Source organism: Misgurnus anguillicaudatus, chromosome 5 (assembly GCF_027580225.2).
Source record: "Misgurnus anguillicaudatus chromosome 5, ASM2758022v2, whole genome shotgun sequence".
NCBI lineage: Eukaryota > Metazoa > Chordata > Actinopteri > Cypriniformes > Cobitidae > Misgurnus > Misgurnus anguillicaudatus.
The window spans coordinates 22133006-22152033 of NC_073341.2; the positions used below are offsets into that span (position 1 = coordinate 22133006).

At 37.2% G+C, this 19028-nt stretch overlaps 1 protein-coding gene across 1 annotated transcript in view; it reads right to left on the reverse strand.

Moving 5' to 3' along the window:
* The window catches only part of oxct1a (3-oxoacid CoA transferase 1a), a 61087-nt gene that overhangs the window by 25847 nt on the left and 16212 nt on the right, over window positions 1–19028 (reverse strand). The window contains exons 8-13 of the mRNA XM_055167285.2: window positions 10016–10123; window positions 9819–9933; window positions 9384–9478; window positions 8230–8278; window positions 8020–8092; window positions 2981–3056 (exon numbers count right to left, since the gene is read on the reverse strand). Of these exons, the coding sequence (XP_055023260.1) occupies window positions 2981–3056; window positions 8020–8092; window positions 8230–8278; window positions 9384–9478; window positions 9819–9933; window positions 10016–10123 (516 nt within the window). The remainder of the gene's footprint in view (window positions 1–2980; window positions 3057–8019; window positions 8093–8229; window positions 8279–9383; window positions 9479–9818; window positions 9934–10015; window positions 10124–19028) is intronic.

Below are 19028 nucleotides of genomic sequence, written 5' to 3' on the forward strand. Positions count from 1 at the left end.
AAAAACCACAGCCGGCATTGACTCTCATTAGGGCTCGAAAACCCTTACGTGAACCAAGCGGGAGGCAATGACTTTGGATTTAGGGCAATAAGCAGGTAAACTGATGTGCGGCCGCAAGGAAAAATATGACAGAAACACGCAAATTAAAAAAAAGAATAAGGGAAATTATTAAACTACTGTATATTGACCTGCAGCAGGTCTGACTAACAAGTGCACCTTTTTCATTCAGGCTCATTTGTTATCTCAATTGATGATCTTTACTAGTTTTTTTCGGTGGTTTGCCAAGTTAAAAAAAGGCAGATTTTGAGTTGAATTATAGACAGTAGGGATGAAACAAATACATTGAAACTAACAATAAATGTTTAAGTATAGAGTAGGAAAAATCGACTTGAAGGAACGAAAGAGAAACAATTTTGTCATAATGGTATTTTTTTGATGTCAAAGGCTGTGCATCCAATTAAAACTCAGTATCTTGGCCCAAATGTATATTTCACGTGACAGAGACGAGCCAAATTAGATACTGTAGATGCCAATATGAACAGATTGTGTGCAGCATGACATCCTTAAAAACCAAGAACAAAACTACACAAGGTAAAAAAAAAACAGAGTCAGACTACATGAAATACAAGTTCTCTGGCAGCAAGGATAAAAATGGTTTTGTGCAGAAAATACACGTTTTCTGACAAGATTAACAATTTATGTACATTAATAAAGTTTTTACTATTAATACATGCCAATGTTTTAATGCAACATAGTTGCACAATATGCATTTATACAATAATGCAATGATTCACTTTGTTAGATTTCAATTCGATATACACCAGTTGATGCAATGTCTCCTAAAGCAAAACCACTAAAGAACCAAAATTTGGTTTTATGCAATCATGCACTACAATGTTGCATCCTAAATCACATTCTGTATAAGTGCTACCTGAGTGAGCATCATTGTCCTGCTCGAAAGGAGATCGTAACAGCCGTAAAATACGACCACGCATTTGTGCTCCTCGGAGAACATCTACATAAATCATTTCTGATTTCAAGCTGTGTATTCTGTCATTAGCTGCTCAGCGATTTCCATAAAACAAAAGAAAAGCTCTCAAGTTAATTCCAGCAGGAGACTTGAAAATAGATGCAGGAAGAAAGAAGAGGAGTTGCGCTGTGGCAGTTTTAAGGGTCGTTCTGATTTAGCATTGAAAACTTTTTCACATGGCATTATCTTAAAATCCTTCAGACCAGGACAAAACAATAAGCAATTACAAACATACTGTGCTTGAGAGTCTACCTGCAGTAGTGTTAGATTTACAACCTGTGTGTGGACAATAAGCAGACCCAATGAAGCTAAATCATTCCTTAAAGGGGGTCTAGGGCTTTCAAACATGAGAGATTCGCATGTAACAATCTCACTTTATTTCTTTTATGGGCAATTTTACTGTTGGAAGTACAGTGGAAGTCCTTACATGGGCAGTTCATCCAGAATAGCACAAGTGCACACCTATCAAGAGCTGACATGAAATCAACATTACCAGAGAAGTGTGCTGTTATTTTTGTGGGAAATTTAAGCTTGTTCAGCTTCCCAATGAACCTATTATTATGGAAACAATGGATATTGTTTGTTTATCCGGGGGAGCAGCGGAGTTGTGTGCGTGTGCTTCTTTAATGCTGTATTTCGTTGAAATGGGGCAGTCCCAACTGGGTCATGATTCACAGGCGGTAAGTAAAACTGCATCAAATGTCTGTGTGTTGTTGAACATGAACATGTAGGGAATCATAAGTTGTCCAGAGATAGTGAGATAATGTTTTGTGCGTGTTGCTTGCTCTGCCCCGGGTGGGTGATTCTCACGAAACCATTTAAACACCACGGCACTAATGATTTTAGCTTTAAAATGTGTAATATAGTAACATTAAAAAGCATCAGAATTAACACAATACTGTGTTCTACCTTGCACAATGTGTGATTTCAACATAAGAATTTATAATTGGAAATTTTATCTCATTTTCTGTTGAAATTCTCATTACCGCAATGTGTCCGGCTGTGTTTGAACATGCGTTATGTTGTATTTTAATCAAATGAACACAAAAATATTAAGAAAAAAAATAAATGGATGTTTTGCTAGACTACTTTAGATGACAGAAAAAATATTTACTGAATATTCATGTATAATAATAATGAAGAAAAATTTGGAAAATGATGTGTCCATGCCTGATGTTCTCATTCTCCGCAACACTTTTTGAGAACAGTTTAAGCACGTGATTTTGAGTGACCAAGCACATGGACCATTTACTTCAAGATGGCTACCAGGTAAGATCATTTTTTTACAGTTAATTTGAAATATTGTCTTGTCAGAATGCTTACACGACATTTTGATTATCATTACCGCAACAGATGCTTATTAAATGTTAATTTAATTAATAGAAGCATAATACTTTAATTTAAATGCATGTGCAGAATCTCCAAATTATGTTCTTTCAGGTTTGTCATGTCATTTTGAAAATATGTCAGTGTTGATGTTTTCTGACTGTTGCGGTAATGGGATTTTTTAGGACTAATTTTTTAAATTATGTTACAAAAAGTGTTAAATGATAAGTAAAAGTTTTTAAATTAATGTTCCCATTTACTCCAGACTTTGTTTTTCAATGTCTGGTGGGGAAAAAAAGTAAATTTAAGCAATTTTTACATTTTCATGCTTGACATTTTTAAAACCAAGTTTTCGTGAGAATCACCAGGGTACACCTCCAGGGGCTCGAGTTTTTCCGGAAAAGTAGCAGTAAGGGCGGATCTGTCTTTTATAAATCTGAAGACTCTTTGGACATATGAAGGATGCAACACTGCTCTATAGGTACTCAAAATTAACATCAGACATGCAGAAAAACTGTGTGTTATGTGACCTTTAAGAGTCTCTGCCTGGTCAAAGTCAATCTGACACAATTTATAAATAAATTGACATAATGTACAAATAAAAAGTGAATGATATGAACTTGCCGGAATCATCCAGTTAGCCAGATCTCCGTACTTGGATACCTGCATGGCTCCTAACATGGTCAAATTGATGTGGCCCCTTGAGGATAAAGTAAAAAAGCAAAAAGAGCTTAATAACAATAAAGAAAATAACAAATAGATATCACAGCAACAACCTAAACTTAATACTGACAAACAATTTAAAAGTACAATTCCTCTGTTTTTTTCAAAATATTCTCATTTTCGAGCTCCTCTAGAGTAAAACATTTGATATTTAACGTTTTAGAATCCATTCAGCTGATCTCCGGGTCTGGCGCTAGCACTTTTAGCATAGCTTAGCATAATCCATTGAATCTGATTAGACCAATAGCATCACGCTAAAAAATAACCAATGAGTTTCGATATTTTTCCTATTTAAAACTTGACTCTTCTGTAGTTACATTGTGTAATAAGATCGACGGAAAATTAAAAGTTGCCATGTTACAACCGCAAAGTCCTTGATTATTACGCCAGAATGAGAGTATAGTTCCTAGCCATATCGGCCTAGAAAATCGCTACTTTTAATTTTCTGTCGTCTTAGTACACGATGTAACTACAGAAGAGTCAAGTCTTAAATAGGAAAAATATCGGAACCTTTTGGTTATTTTTGAGCGTGATGCTAATGGTCTAATCAGATTCAATGGATCGTGCTAAGCTATGCAAAACGTGGTACCGCCAGACCCGGAGATCAGCTGAATGAATTCCAAAAAGGTAAAAATCAAATGTTTAACTCTAGGGGAGCTGGAAAATAAGCATATTTTCAAAAAAAGTGGAGTGTCCGTTTAATACTGATTGACCAAGGTCATGTCAAAGATTGAAATCAATGTGAAATCAATGACATGGCATTTTGTCTAAAATGTAAGTAAATACATACAATTTACATCGAAATTCACTGAAAATCTTTTCCTTTGACTAATCCAGTTTGATTTTGTGTACTGTAAAATCTACATTTTTATAAGTGTGAAAGGAACAAGAGCTAAGCCCATCCAAATAAAGTCAACATTTACTCACTTAAAATTAATTGGACCATCTACTAGACAAATATGTCTATCCCATTAGCTTAAAATGGCTCACCAGTAAACCAGGGCTTGTCAGATACAGTCTTATTCATCAGTCTACAGACATTAAGTGGGTGGAAAGGCTTTATTCTTAATGCACGTGCCGTCACGACTCTTCTTTATGCCATACAGCAAAGACCCCATGACCCCTCTCCCTGCTCCCTTTTGCACCAGACAATTAAGACCTAAATATATGACCGCTGCTGGACTCGCAGACGGTGAACACATAATAATACCAGTGCTTGTGGGAAGACGGCGTCAGCCATCCGTGGAAAAATCAATAAGGCCCATAAAATATCGACAGGGAGGGCTCTGAACAACATGGGACTGATGTCGAACATACAGCATGCAAATAGCATGTCACAGGAGAGTTATTAAAGAGAAATGTAAATGTGTGACCTCAACAAAACAGGCTGAACTGAACTGTAACAACAGAAGACGGAATATATTAAAAAATACGCTGAACAAAACAGCATTTACAATGGTTTCAATCATGATATTGATCTTCTTACATAATCACTGCATACACAATCATACAGTCCCACACTCAGGACCAGCAAGAGTCAATTGCTTTATCGACAGCTCAACACGGCCTCTCCCCTGAAGGCCCTGGCAATGACAAAGCACCCCGGTTCTGTCCCGCCTAACCCAACCGAGCACTACAAGAAGTGTCCAATTAAAGTCGCCACCTGTTTTGACAGAGCTAAAAATGTCAGCCAGCGTGGCCTAAGGCGTAGCCACTCTCACGGCTGACTCATTTCATATTCTGCCTCTGTCCATTCTTTGCTTTCTTCGCTAACACCCAGTGAACAACCCTTCATCCACTACATATCAAGCACTAAAGCCCAAAAACAGTCGCACAGCTTTGTTTGACGCAAACATGCATTTTTTTGGTTTCTGGATTGGTTAATTGGCTCTTTCACTCACAAATGATTACTTTAAAGGTGTAATGCCCCGTTCACATCAAGCGACACGCAGCGCTAAAGCGACACAATCCCATTCATTTTTAATGAAGAGCTGCAATTTCTGGCAACATGAGCGACAGTGACCATTGGCGACCGGATGGGGCATGTCCAATGGAGCAAAAACAATATTGAAAACTACCAATGGGAGTGACTACCAATGGGAGTGAGGCATAAAGTCATCAATCTTTAGTCAAGTTACTTCAGTCGATGGTTACTCATGTCAGAAATAATTGACGACGGGTTGTTGAATTATTCAAAAATAAAGCATACCCACAGCGGTAATGCCATGGGGGTGCATTATTTTCAAATAATTCAAGGATCGAAGTCAATAATTCCGCTTATACCACGGTTACCACAAACATTGCTAACACATTGCTCTGTTGGTTATTTTAAGACATTTGACATGTTAGGTGTGCATTTTACAGAAAAATAATCAATGCCTGTGAAACATTTCTCAACCAATCAGAATAAAGCATTCAACAGGCCAGTGGCGAGGCTACATAAGGACCATGGTTGCCGATAAAATCACGCATAAATTATAATAATATCTTTAATAATAATAATTTTCACTCAAATACGCATTTAGAAATAAATAACTAATTATATAGAAATATATAATATATAATTTGCACATGTTTCTAAACCTTGCACATGTTAACATTCAAATGAGTTTAAACAATTTGAGCACAAGATGATGTTAAAGTGAGCTGTTTTCTGTGCGCACCATAGACTGTAAAAAAAGATGGACGTAGTGTCCGTGACGTCACCCAAAGGTTTCTGTAGATCGTTTTTGAAGCTTAAAGTAGGCGTTGCCTGCCGTCGCCATGCTGGCCGTGCGTCATCGGGCATCACTTGCGGATATCCGAAAATGGGTAAAGAGGTGGGACGTGGGTGAAGCTGAGGTGTCTGGTTGCTGAAACCACGCCCGCCTAGCTCGATTCTAGTGACCGCAGTGGCTGTTCAAATGTCACTCAAGTGGCCACGCCCAAAATTATGCAGAACTTTAAGGTTTAATATAATTTAAACGGATGAGTTACAAAAAAATTCACCCCCCTCACAGTTGTTATGATGGGCAAACTTAGATATACAGACCAAAAACTATTTTTGTATCAGGCTGTAAACATATTTTTTCTAATAAGTTGGCTATTTTAACATGGGGGTATATGGGAATTGACTCCTTTTTGGAGCCAGCCTCAAGCGGCCAGTCGATAATTGCAGGTTAAGTCACTTCCGTATTTGGGAGTACTTCGACTCGGCGCAGTAACACCCTCCCTCTCCCATTATGAGAGTGAAAAGGGGAGCTGACTTTTCAGGCGAGTCGAAGTGCTCCCAAGGGTGCTGTTGCGCCATGAGATGTAGTTCCTCTTTTGAGTCCGCTTAGAAAAGCGCTACGTTTTATTTTGTACCACCAAACTTGCTCGTATAACTACTCGTCTTAAATAGGAAAAACGTTGATGTGTTTGGTCACTTCTAACTTTATCTCTAAATGGTACCATTGAATGAACGGGGCTAAGCTAAATGCTATCGAAGCGTCGCAGCGCGCTCCAGCGCTTACGTGCACGCACACAGATGATAGAGGGATGTATCAACAATTCTTAGTTAAGGTAATAACATATTTTAATATTGAAAATGAGTAGACTATTCCTTTAAGAATTAAGGTCCATCCTATTTCACCAAGGTCCACTCTTTTTTGGCCTCGCCACTGCGACATGCCCGTGGTATATATGTTCATAATTACTAGGACCATAACATTTAGGAATGCCTCCTAATGATCTTATTAAAAGAGATGGTGACACACAGCGACAAAGTCGCTGGAAGTGTGCACACAGCATTAGTATCTGGGTCAGATTACGCAGTAGAGCTAACTTGCAAAAGTTTCGTTTTATGTGTGTATGTATTTTATAGAAAGCTTAAAGCAGGGTTCCAACACTTTAGTTAACTTCAAATTCAAGGACCTTTCAAGGACTTTCCAGGTCCAATACCCTCAAATTCAAGAACTAAATGTGGGGACACATTTCAAGTAAGAGCAAGGTTACATCGTGTTATCTTTTAAGATACATTGTTACAATTCTCTTTCGAGGGAACTTGCGCTGCGTCACTGTGGTGACACTTTGGGACGCCTCCAGGGGAAAGTGCGTCTGAATGTGTACATCAAATTCAACCAATGGTGAAGCTTAACGACAAAGACAGGGTGACGTAAGAGCCAGGAAGTATATCGCTTTCTGAAATATTGCCAAAGACAGCATACAGGGACGCAGGAAGTGTGGCAAGGTAGACGCAGTGTCTCGTTCCCTTCTCAGAGAACAACAGTTACATACGTAACCCAAGACGTTTTCATGTGTCAAACACAACTATGCAAAAAAGCTTTTTGGAATGAATCAACATACAGAAGATATAAGCATTAAAGCAAACAGCTTAGCACGTGTGCTTAAAAGGCTAGAATTTTTATGATATTATTCTACACTACACAGGGAATAATATGGATTTTTTTCCAGAAAACTTCTTGCATGAAATACATTCAAGCACTTTCAATGACCTTTATCTATGTATGTAATGTATGTATATTTTCAAAAATTTCCGAGGGCCTTCAATTATTTCCCCCAGATTCACAAACTTTCAAGGACCCGTGAGAACCCTGTTAAAGGGATAGTTTAGACAAAAATGTCAAATCTGTAATTATCATCATCGTGTCTTTCTAAACCTTTATGCTGTTATTAACCTTTGAAACTCAGTGGCTGTATCTAATAAGCTTCAAAAAGAGAAAACCTCAACAGTACCTCTACACATATTTTTACATTTAGCAAACGCTTTTATACTTAATTAAAGCACTAAGCTTTATTGTAAATTATATTCCAAGTTTTCTTAAAACCTACGATAATAAAAAGGAGCAAACTGGAAAATAGCTGTGCAAAAATTCCTGAATATTTCTCTTTTCTACACCGTGAACAAATCACAGAACAAAAAAAAAATGTTTTTGTTCAAACTTCAATGTGATTCTTACCCTCTGATCATGGCGAAGGAATCGTCACTTGAGAAATATGAGGCTCCAGGAAGAACGGTGACAGTTTCTTTACCTAAAAGAATGAGGGGGAAATGTGAAGAGCTTTTATTAAGTGCTCTAAATGCACAAATTAGGATAATAAAAGGCAATTCATGTAATGCTAATGCTGTATAAAGGTGTACAAGTATGAAAGTGAGGGATAATTATTACCAGCATTAATGAGATCCGCATCAACCTCATCCTCTGTTGGGTACGGGCCCTGTTTATTCAAAGAGCACACAAAAAAACAAATTATTCATTTATAATGAGCGCAAAATTACTGCAAAAGAACATGAAAAACAACAGTAGCGTTTAAAGGGATAGTTCACCCAAAAATGAAAATTCTGTCATCATTACTCACTCTCATGTTGCTGTATAAATGTCTTTGTTCTGATTAACACAAAGGAAGATATTTTGAGAAATGTTTGTAACCAACCCGTTTGCGGACCCCATTTACTTCCATGGTATTATTTTTCCTACTAAGAAAGTGAATGGGGTCCACTTTTCTCAAAATATCTTCCTTTGTGTTAATCCGAACAAATACATTTATACAGGTTTGTAACAACATGAGAGTGAGTAAATTATGACATTTTTTTTAATTTTTGGGTGAACTATCCCTTTAAAGTTGAATGGACTAATGCATGTAGAATCCAATATTTGCCACTATAAATATATCTCTTAGATAGATACAGATGAATTCAAAGTATATTTAGATTTTAAAAAAGCTCTGTCAACATTAAATGCAACATTAAATCCCCAACATTGTAAAATATTTGCTGTAAATATGCAGCTTTTTGCCAGTAACTTACTGTAGATTTAAATTTATGTTATTCACTGACAACCGATTGTTCAAAGTTAAATGAACATTAAACATTAACAACTTTTTTGTCTTTATAGAATAAAATTATAAAATAACGGCTTCATGCAAAGCATTCTGGGAATCAGAAATCCTTATAAACCTTTTTCTGTTTATTTCCTTTAGAATTTGGTTTTCTAGAATGCTTTGCATGAAGCTGTTATTTTATAGTTTTATTCTGTAAAGATAAAGACTTGTTAATGTTTAATGTTCATTTAAGTTTAAAAAAACTTGTTGCCTGTAAATAGCACAAATTGAAATCTACAGTAAGTTACTGGCTAACAGCTGCCAGTAAAACTGTAATTTCTACACACATTTTAACAGTAAACATTAAAACAGCTGTAAAGTTTTTCTTTAGGAGTGATTATCTCTCTCTCTCTCTCTCTCTCTCTCTCTCTCTCATTCTTATTCGGGAATTGAAAACTGCATTAAGCAACTTCAAACTAAGCTATTAAAAAGGATATCTTACCAGTCCCAGAATGCCATTTTCGCTCTGCAGGTGAACTTTAATATCTGGTTTAATGAAATTACTGGCCAGCATGGGTATTCCAATGCCCAGGTTAGCTGAAAAGATTATCAAACTGCATTGATGGATTGCCAAAAGAGACAAACACGAAATGCTTTTTTAATAAACGTGACATTCCATCATTTCAAATGAAGGGATTAAACAGAAGTCCAATGGGATTAAAATGACAAGCGTAGGTATAATGGTCTACATTTACATTTTTATCCAAAGATTCATTAAAAGCATTAAATGTTCATGTTTCCCGAGGGAATCAAACAATTGGTGTTGCAAGCAGCATGCTTTAGAAAAACATTAAACTTTCTAAACCCGTCATTGAGCATACATATAACCCATCTCATCTTATATCAACTTAACGTCTGTAACGTTTCATAAACGTACCGTACATTCCATCTTCAAACTCAAGCGCGGCTCTGCGAATAATCCTCTCCCTCACTATATCAGAATCTTTCTTGGGTTTGGGCTTTTCGGTCTGGCACTTCTTTACTGTTCGCCTCTGCAAAAGGTCAGATAATAGGAGAAAGATGATGGAGGATAAATGGATAAAGGAAAACCGATAGAAATAAGCCGAAATAAACCTCAATCCGCTTCTCGTAGCGATCTCCCTTGACAATCCTGTGGACGTAGACGCTGGGTATGTGGATGTCTTCCGCCGCAAACGTACCCACGTCTACAATCTCCTCAACCTGCAACAGAAAGCAATCTTTAGGAAAGACACGCTACATATTGAGTGACCCTAATAACTTTGTTCCAAACCAATATGTGGTTATTATTAGTTCAAAGACTAAAGCTTTCAACTCAGAGCATTTGATACTTTTGCATCCATTTCGAACCTTGTGGTCCCAAAAGTCATACAGGTTTGGAACTAAACAAAGGCGAGTAAATTATGGCAAATTAAATGAGTAAAAGAGTACATTTTCATTTTGGTTAAACCTTCATTTTAGTGACTTTGCTATAAATGGTTTCAGCAGTAACAACATAAACAAGCAGCTTTCGTGGAAAACCTGTAACTTCCATTAAACTCCCCTAAGAATAAATAACAACAAAGTAAATATAACAAGCAAAATAAACAACATGTAGATTACCTAGGAAACCAAAACATTTGTTATTTTCGACAAGGTATTTGTTCAAGAGTTCAGTTTAGCAACTAGTCAGACCATTAAACAAACAGAAACTGGAAGTAAAGTTCCGACTAGACGCGTAATCGCGTCACCGCACATGCGTCCGATGAAACGTCTATAAATTATAAAAATAAAGTTAAAGGTACAATTTGTAAGATATTTGCAGTAAAATATCCAAAAAAAAAACACTAGGCCAGTGTTATATATTTTGTCCAGCTGATTACTAACAATGTCTCTAATGTTTTCAACTACTTGTAAATCGTGAGAAAATTGCCACTTTAAACAGTGACACGGGGCAGTGCAGTCGCCTGTCAATGACGTTAATATCCACGTTACCCTTTGTTACCGCCTTTACTGACATAAAAAACACATGACAACAGTGTCGTGGACAACTGCGGAAGTATGCGCTAGTGTATAGCGTCTGTGGGGCTACTCGCTTGTTTATGGTAAGTTTGTTAATCTGAACACTTAAAGGAATAGTCTACTCATTTTCAATATTAAAATATGTTATTACCTTAACTAAGAATTGTTGATACATCCCTCTATCATCTGTGTGCGTGCACGTAAGGGCTGGAGCGCGCTGCGACGCTTCGATAGCATTTAGCTTAGCCCCATTCATTCAATGGTACCATTTAGAGATAAAGTTAGAAGTGACCAAACACATCAACGTTTTTCCTATTTAAGACGAGTAGTTATACGAGCAAGTTTGGTGGTACAAAATAAAACGTAGCGCTTTTCTAAGCGGATTTAAAAGAGGACCTATATTTTATGGCGTAATAGCACTTTTGGGAGTACTTTGACTCGGCGCAGTAACACCCTCCCTCTCCCATTATGAGAGTGAGAAGGGGAGCAGACTTTTCAGGCGAGTCGAAGTACTCCCAAAAGTGCTATTACGCCAGAAAATATAGTTCCTCTTTTAAATCCGCTTAGAAAAGTGCTACGTTTTATTTTGTACCACCAAACTTGCTCGTATAACTACTCGTCTTAAATAGGAAAAATCTTGATGTGTTTGGTCACTTCTAACTTTATCTCTAAATGGTACCATTGAATGAATGGGGCTAAGCTAAATGCTATCGAAGCATCGCAGCGCGCTCCAGCGCTTACGTGCACGCACACAGATGATAGAGGGATGTATCAACAATTCTTAGTTAAGGTAATAACATATTTTAATATTGAAAATGAGTAGACTATTCCTTTAATCTATGTCATTCTACAAATTGTATCTTTAACTAAGCTAATTCAACTTTATTTTTTATCATTTTAGCAACTCCTTACTATTCATAAAAGTTTAAATTAACTGTAAATTCAAGTTGATTGAACTTAAAAATGTAAGTGCAACAAGGATTTTTTTTACAGTTTATTAAAGTGAGTACAGACTGAAGCAACAAATTAAAATGGAATACGTGACTGTAGCTTAATAAAGTGACCAATTGAGAGTATTGCACATTGAATATAATATAGAACTATCATGTTTAAAGACAAATTATGAAATAAGTTTGATAAAACTATTTAATAGATTGCATTTATGCATTACACTCACATAAAGGATTATTAGGAACACTGTTTACTTTCTCATTAATGCAATTATCTAATCAACCAATCACATGGCAGTTGCTTCAATGCATTTAGGGGTGTGGTCCTGGTCAAGACAATCTCATGAACTCCAAACTGAATGTCAGAATGGGAAAGAAAGCTGATTTAAGCAATTTTGAGCGTGGCATGGTTGATGCCAGATGGGCCGATCTGAGTATTTCACACAGTTACTGGGATTTTCACGCACAACCATTTCTAGGGTTTACAAAGAATGGTGTGAAAAGGGAAAAACATCCAGTATGCGGCAGTCCTGTGGGCAAAAATGCCTTGTTGATGGTATGCAGCAAAGCATTTGCGAAGCCACAACACGCACAACCTTGAGGCAGATAGGCTACAACAGCAGAAGACCCCACCGGGTACCACTCATCTCCATTGCAAATAGGAAAAAGAGGCTACAATTTGCACAAGCTCACAAAAATTGTACAGTTGAAGACTTGTACAAAAATGTTGCCTGGTCTAATGAGTCTCGATTTCTGTTGAGACATTCAGATGATAGAGTCAGAATTTGGCATAAACAGAATGAGAACATGGATCCATCATGACTTGTTACCACTGTGCAGGCTGCTGGTGGTGGTGGTGTAATGGTGTGGGGGATGTTTTCTTGGCACACTTTAGGCCCCTTAGTGCCAATCGGGCATTGTTTAAATGCCACGGCCTACCTGAGCATTGTTTCATGTCCATCCCTTAATGACCACCATGTACCCATCCTCTTATGGCTACTTCCAGCAGGATAATGCACCATGTCACAAAGCTCGAATCTTTTTACCACAGTCACCAGATCTCAACCCAATAGAGCATCTATGGGATGCAGTGGAACGGGAGCTTCGTGCCATGGATGTGCATCTCACAAATCTCCATCAACTGCAAGATGCTATCCTATCAAAATGGGCTAACATTTCTAAAGAATGCTTTCAGCACCTTGTTGAATCAATGCCATGTAGTAGAGTTAAGGCAGTTCTGAAGGGGGTCAAACACAGTATTAGAATGATGTTCCTAATAATCCTTTAGGTGAATGTATATGCGCCATACATTCTTTTATTAGTATGCGTGCTCCCTGTGAATAAAACCCAGAACGGCACTGTCAACGCAATCCTCTACCAACTGAGCTACATGAACACCTGTGCCAAATAAAAGTTTAGCAGTAACAGATGGCCATATGACATTGTTTCAATGTCAAACACATCCACTCTGTTCTGTATCATCATCCACCCTCTTCTGCTTCAGTCTGGCTGCTATCAATCAGAGTTGAAATATATATTCTACATTTCAGGTCAAAGTGCCCCCGAAAGGATGTAGATTTCTTGCAAGAGCTAAGAAAACGCTTTAAGAATTCAGAGACACAGATGAAGCTTTACACATCATTCAGCTTTGGAGCTCAGTAGATACCCAGTTCATCAAGTCTTTCCCATTCTGTTGACGTGTCTTTCTATATGTATCCTGCTATGGTGAAAATCAATGTTGTAGCTGTTCTGTTTGAGCTTCTGATAGCAGCACAAATCCCTCACACACAACTGTGAGCTCTGCTATACAGAGAGCGGCTTAGCAATTTTTTTAGGACCAAAATAAGCTCTTAAAATACTGAACAAAAATCTGAGCCTCTGATAAAGGCCCAAGAGAGAAAACACACTTTGCCAAGAACCAAATCGATGTGTCCAAAGCGCATTTAAGCCCTGCGGACGTGCACAAACAAAGAACAAAGGGCAGGCTATCGCTGCATCCAACCAACCCTAGCCGCACACCAGCATGACTTTGTCTGTCAGCTTGCATATCATACATTAAGGGACATTTCCTGAAATGGGTGTGTATTATGAGTTGTCCTTTGCACGCAGCGCTGTTAAAGAGGGCAGAAAGATGAGCCTGGATTGAGCGGTGTAGCTGTTGTCATGGTTACTGCTGGTGGCGTTTGCCTTTTTATCGTTAGCTGGGCTGCTCAGGGTAGAGAATGATTGAAAGGCTCAGGCTTCTTGATGGCCTAAGGGTCTAATGCAGAGCACAAAATGAAATCTGCAGGAGTTAGACATAATCTCCCTAGGGAGCTCTCTACCCCATTAACCCTGTATGAACGCAGTTACCATATACACTGGGATATAAACAGATAGCATATTACTTAAAGGAACAGTTCACGTGATAATGTTGAGCCATATTAAATGGAAATGTAAAACATTTTCTTTTGTGTTCCACATGAAAAATATTTAAATTATATTCATTACAGATTGTACATTTGTGAGAAATGACAGAGATCATTTACTTTTTATAAGTTAGGATCACTTATACTTTATATTTGAAGAGTTCAGATGCAAAAGCTGCTAAATGCCACCACCGTCAAAAATGAGATAATGATATAGACCAAATGCTCTCTGCACATATTATACGTTTATTAAATACTTAAGCATTAAATCGGCTTAATCCCATCCTCAGGCCATTCAGAAATACCGGTTTGTTGGCAGAATCCGTTAAACGATTTTTCAGCAAAGTCCTCTAAGTGTAAAAAAAAGATGAATTGGATGAACCATGGATGTAATGAGATTTACTAAAATACATTGTTGACTGAATTTTTGAGCCTTTTACCTTTACTCGGAAAGGACAGTGAAGAAGTAGATTTTAATTTTTTTTCGGGTTTGCACCGAAATTTGTTAAATACCAATGAAATAAAGTGACATTTGTGTGATTCTCGCGAAATTTGACTTACGAGGTGTCATAAAACATTTTGATCCAAAAAGTAAATGCTATCAAAATAAGAAGCATACAGTTCCAAACATATCTTTATGTACTATTTTGCACATGATTTCAAATGACATCATACAAAACAATTTTGTTGGTTTTTCCACATTTAAGGGGAAAATTTTCATTACGGCAACGTGTCCATGACTGGATTTGGATTCTTGGAAATTTTTATAATTAAAAAATCTAAAAAATAAAAAGCTTCAGTGCATGTTATACTATAAACATTTACAGTAAAGAAATGTGGTATTTGGTGATCAATGGTACATGTAGAGACAATAATAAGGAATATAAATGTGTAAAAGAAAAATTTTCTCATCCTCCGCAACATTTTTCAATCATTGTTTAAGCCCTCAAGGAACTAACATTTTCTAAAAAAAAAAATTGTTGGAAGGGACATAATTGACTGTGACACTCAAGATGGCTACCAGGAAAGCAGTTCTTATTTTTTCTCTCCAGATAAAAGTTGAAATTTTGTTTGTCATAGTACATTTTTTAGTTCTCATTACTGAAACATGAGTTTGTAAATGCATATATTTAATGTAATATCATGTTGCGGTAATGATAATTGTTGATAATGATAATCTAAAAAAATTTAAATAATTTTATAGGAAATATTCTTTAAATCCTCTAAAAATAATGGTTATAGTAAGTTCAGACCTTAATCTTATATGTGCAAAAAACAAATTTGGCTTCAAGGGCTTTTTAAAAAAATCTGATGCTGGACACCTAAGTCTGGATTTCATGAGAATCACCCATTTGTAAAAAATAAGGTGTTTCGATTGCTGACTATCACTAAAGTGAAATTACTGAAATTACGCGTTGGCGCTTGAAAAGTTGAGAAATGCAACGACAGTGACACGATGATGACGGATCCACAATTTTAGTTCAGCAACGCATGACAGCACCCATTAAAAGTAAATGAGAAGCGCAAACGTTTTGGCACCATGTGAATGTACTGTCAGAGGGTTTTGCATCTTCATATTTTCATTCATATCACAAACTCTTCATATTTTCATTCATATCACAAACTCTTCATATTTTTCACATTTACATTTTTTTAAATTCACCAAAACTATGGAATAACATCATAATAACACTGTAATAACACCGTGTTACATGAACGTAAAATGTAAAAATCAAATCCAAAATCAAAGAGATGCTTTTAAAATAGTATGTTCCCAACTATGCTGAGCTCCTATACTATTATATATTCGCCATGTACACAGCAGGGGGAAATTCAAATATTCATCAATATCCCTCACACTACAGTAACATCTGCTCTTCAAAAAGAATGTAAATAGGCTTAATGTCATCTAGAAAAGAAGCAAAACAAGGATACAAAATCCCTGAGGAAAACAGAGGAACCTTTATTCAAGGGTTTGTTCTTTTTTTGGACCATGAGCCTTGTCAAAGCCTGTTAAATCTGCAGAAGCTGATGGGCACATGTTGTTATGAAACAGCCTGTGTCTCAATATGAAGCATTTCAGAGCCGATGCCATGTATAACTTTGAATCAGATAGGTAGCTAAAAATGACAAAGCATTTATTTACTCAGTTTCATTTCACCTAAAGTGTCATATAGGGAGAAGCAGAAGCTAATTTTCTTCAGAAAAACAGTGTCAACAAACTTGATGAAACAAACAAATCCGATTCCAAAAACCAACAATGATTTCTAAAATTTGGTCAGGTTTCAGCTCAATGTGGTTATGTTAAACCTGCAGAAAACTCTGCTTATCAGTAACAAGCACCTTGAAGGGCCGTCAACCTGAGGCTAAACACAATTACCACCTCACAAGAGTGACCTTAAGGGGAAAATGTAAAAGTAGAAGGGGATTTGTCTAACTACAGTAAGTTTTAAAACATCATATGTTGACCTGAGGCATATTTTCATCAAATGAATCCATTCTAAAAGCCCTACAGAAGTACAAATACAGAATACAGCCTTAAAGGAATAGTCAATTTTCTTAAAAGAAAAATCCAGATAATTTACTCACCACCATGTCATCCAAAATGTTGATGTCTTTCTTTGTTCATTCGAGAAGAAATTATGTTTTTTGAGGAAAAAGGAAAAATTTTGAGTTTTTTTCAACAGAGTATCAAAGGACAATAAATGATCTAGCGAAACGATTGTCATTTTTGACCAGAAAAATAAAAAAACTTTTCTTCTTCCTCCGGCTGTGTGACGACGAGCCAGCACGACCTTACGTAATTGTGTAATGCCGTAGAAAGGTCACGTGTTATATATATGAAACGCACATTTGCGGACCATTTTAAACAATAAACTGACACAAAGACATTAATTAGTATCAGTTGACATACAACAACGTAGGAACGGTCCTCTTTCAACACACTTGTAAGCACTGAGGCGGACATCCTCTGTGACCTCTTGACGTCATGGCGTATTGCGTGAGGTCACGCTGATGCTTTCAGGACCGGAGGAATATGAGAAGTTGTGGTTTAAAAGTGCATGTTTTTGGTTTTTCTTGTCAAGAGTGACAATCGTTTCGCTAGATCCTTATGCCTCGTTTGGGAACGTTTGTGGTCCTTTGATACTCCGTTGAAAAAAACTCTTACGTGTTGAGTTAAGTGTTAAGTGTTGGTGTCCATTAAAGTCCATTAAAATGAGAAAAATCCTGCAAATGTTTTCCTCAAAAAACATAATTTCTTCTCGACTGAACAAAGAAAGACATCAACATTTTGGATGACATGGTGGTGAGTAAATTATCTGGATTTTTCTTTTAAGAAAATTTACTATTCCTTTAAGGGGTCGCACACCGGCCGCGCAGCTCAGCATCGCACAGAGTCGCGTCTAGGACAACTCGGAGGTATCGTAAACCGGAAGTGCACATTAAATAGCGCAAGCTTCGTCAGACAGCGTCTACTTCAAATGCAAAATATACGTTAGCACCCAATGTTAATCTTTAATGATTTGGGACAAATATAATGTTATTTAATGTTAAACTAGGGATTTGAGCAACTTCCTGAGTCGTAGCTGGGCGGCGTGGACAGGCGCCACCTGTTGGCGCTGGTGTGCGTATACTCATAGAAAGCAATATGTTCGAGTTTTTTATAACGGCGCTGAGGTGCAACCCCCTTTAGTATACTAAATTGACAAACTACTGTACAATACTAACATTTGGTGATCCTTTCTGCTCATAAAACCTTATTATGATTTAAATGAGCTTTCCATGTATTTTCCTGTTAAGCTCAACATGAGGATATAGACATGAACTCCATTTATAGACGCAAACACAAATATCCGTACAAGGGGCTATTTAATTAAAATGGGTAATTTTACAATACCATTAGCTTTACTTTTTAAAATATTCCTGCTCATATCGCCCCAGCTGTTGCTCTGCAACAAACCCGAAAGGATAATTAGCGTTTTGAAATTGGACAGGGGTAGGAGGAAAGATAATACCTCTGTGGACGGATTTCATCAATAACCAATTAGCCTCATCCTGGGAAACCCATTTCACGCAACCTGTCGTTTCAACAAAACGCAAAGAAAAACCGCAAATATGGCCTTGTTGAACCGACTGCCCTTGTGGCCCACAATGCATTGTGTCCCTCAATGTACCTGCGATAACAGGATAGCTGTAATATGCCACAGATCTGCAGTGAAAGCTTGCGTTGCCTGGCAACCACATGGCCAAATCGATTATTTTTCACCTGCTCTATTATTATTACTTTTTTAGTGCATGTGCATTTCCTTTGGTTAATGATAATGCTCGCATGCTTTTCAATTCTCATTAATAAGAAAACATCAGATATCATGCTAATTCGGACACAGTGTGTTGTATACAGAGTGATATTAGGGTGTCTGTTTCCCCAGTGACTTGTTTTAGCCATCAGTATGTTCAGCGCCTTGTCTCTGACAGGCAACAGGGACGTGTTCTCTCCAAACACTGAGCCATTGGCAAGCCTCATCAGTCAGCTAATTGAGAGGAAATAATTCAACATGGCTGCTGCTGCTGTTGGCAGATTATATCTGGGTGATCATAAACCACTGTCTTCCAGTCACCAAGATAAATAAGGCCTCCGCTATTTCAGGGCGAAAATCAGAAATTCTACATGAAGTAATGAATTAAAGTACATTCCACAGTTAAATAACATAAAACCACAAAAGACTAGCAATAATTAGTTATGTAATA